This window comes from Monopterus albus, unplaced genomic scaffold, assembly GCF_001952655.1.
Source record: "Monopterus albus unplaced genomic scaffold, M_albus_1.0 scaffold307.1, whole genome shotgun sequence".
NCBI classification, from domain to species: Eukaryota; Metazoa; Chordata; class Actinopteri; order Synbranchiformes; family Synbranchidae; genus Monopterus; species Monopterus albus.
The window spans coordinates 370,811-371,645 of record NW_018128187.1 but is presented as its reverse complement, the minus strand read 5'-3'; the positions used below and the strand labels follow the sequence as shown (position 1 = coordinate 371,645).

The 835-nt window shown below is 39.5% G+C and overlaps 1 protein-coding gene across 1 annotated transcript in view; it reads right to left on the bottom strand.

The window, feature by feature from the left end:
• Positions 1–835, bottom strand: part of itsn2a (intersectin 2a) — a 31,696-nt gene that overhangs the window by 9,640 nt on the left and 21,221 nt on the right. Inside the window, 1 exon segment of the mRNA XM_020623689.1 lies at positions 732–798. Coding sequence (XP_020479345.1) covers positions 732–798 — 67 coding nt within the window.

Below are 835 nucleotides of genomic sequence, written 5' to 3'. Positions count from 1 at the left end.
TCACTCATCTACAGAATCAATTAAACCATACCCTCAATCTCTAGGCTCTTCATCTGTACAGGGAACAGCTTAGACTATCACTGATGCAAATCGGCTATAAATTCACAAGTCTTTTAGAGCATGAGACATAAACGCCAGGCCTACTAACACTGATGTTATATCTATTGGAACAATTCTGTAAATATCTGCATGACCTACAGAGAGGCAGAAAGAGAGAGAAACTCCCAGTAGGGAAGGGCTAAAAATATGCTACCATGCTGCTGTTGAAGATGTGTGTGAGTCTGAACCTGTCATCAGGAGTAAGCATATCCCAGCCAGACCTAGTTCACTGGCCGCCAAAGTCAGTTTATAACCCAGATATTACACAAGGCAGACATCACTGCACCAACAGGAAACCTGTCTGAAGTCACTCTTGCAAAATACAAAAGTATGAGCCCAGGAGGCAGACTTCAGATAATCTAGACACACCAGACGTTTTGTTGTCATTTCACACCAGTGGATGTAAAACAATAGAAGAAATACATGTAAATTAAATGCTCTAAAACCTTTTTAAAATATCAGTACATTAACTTATTTTTAAGCAAACTGTAAACTAAGTAAAACATGGCTTATTTTTTTTGGAAAATTAATGCTAAAGTAACAGCAATTAAACAGAGTTTCAGTGGGTTTTTTTTGAAAGAGAACCACATCAGACCGAATTCACTGCATGCCTGGAGTAAACACTTCGTTCATCTTACGTGTGAAGCATCTGATTGGGTAGGAGTAGTGCTGTCGCCTGTTTTCTGTTCATCTGGGAATCTGGGTAAAACAGGAGGGACAAACCATCAGGGAAAGA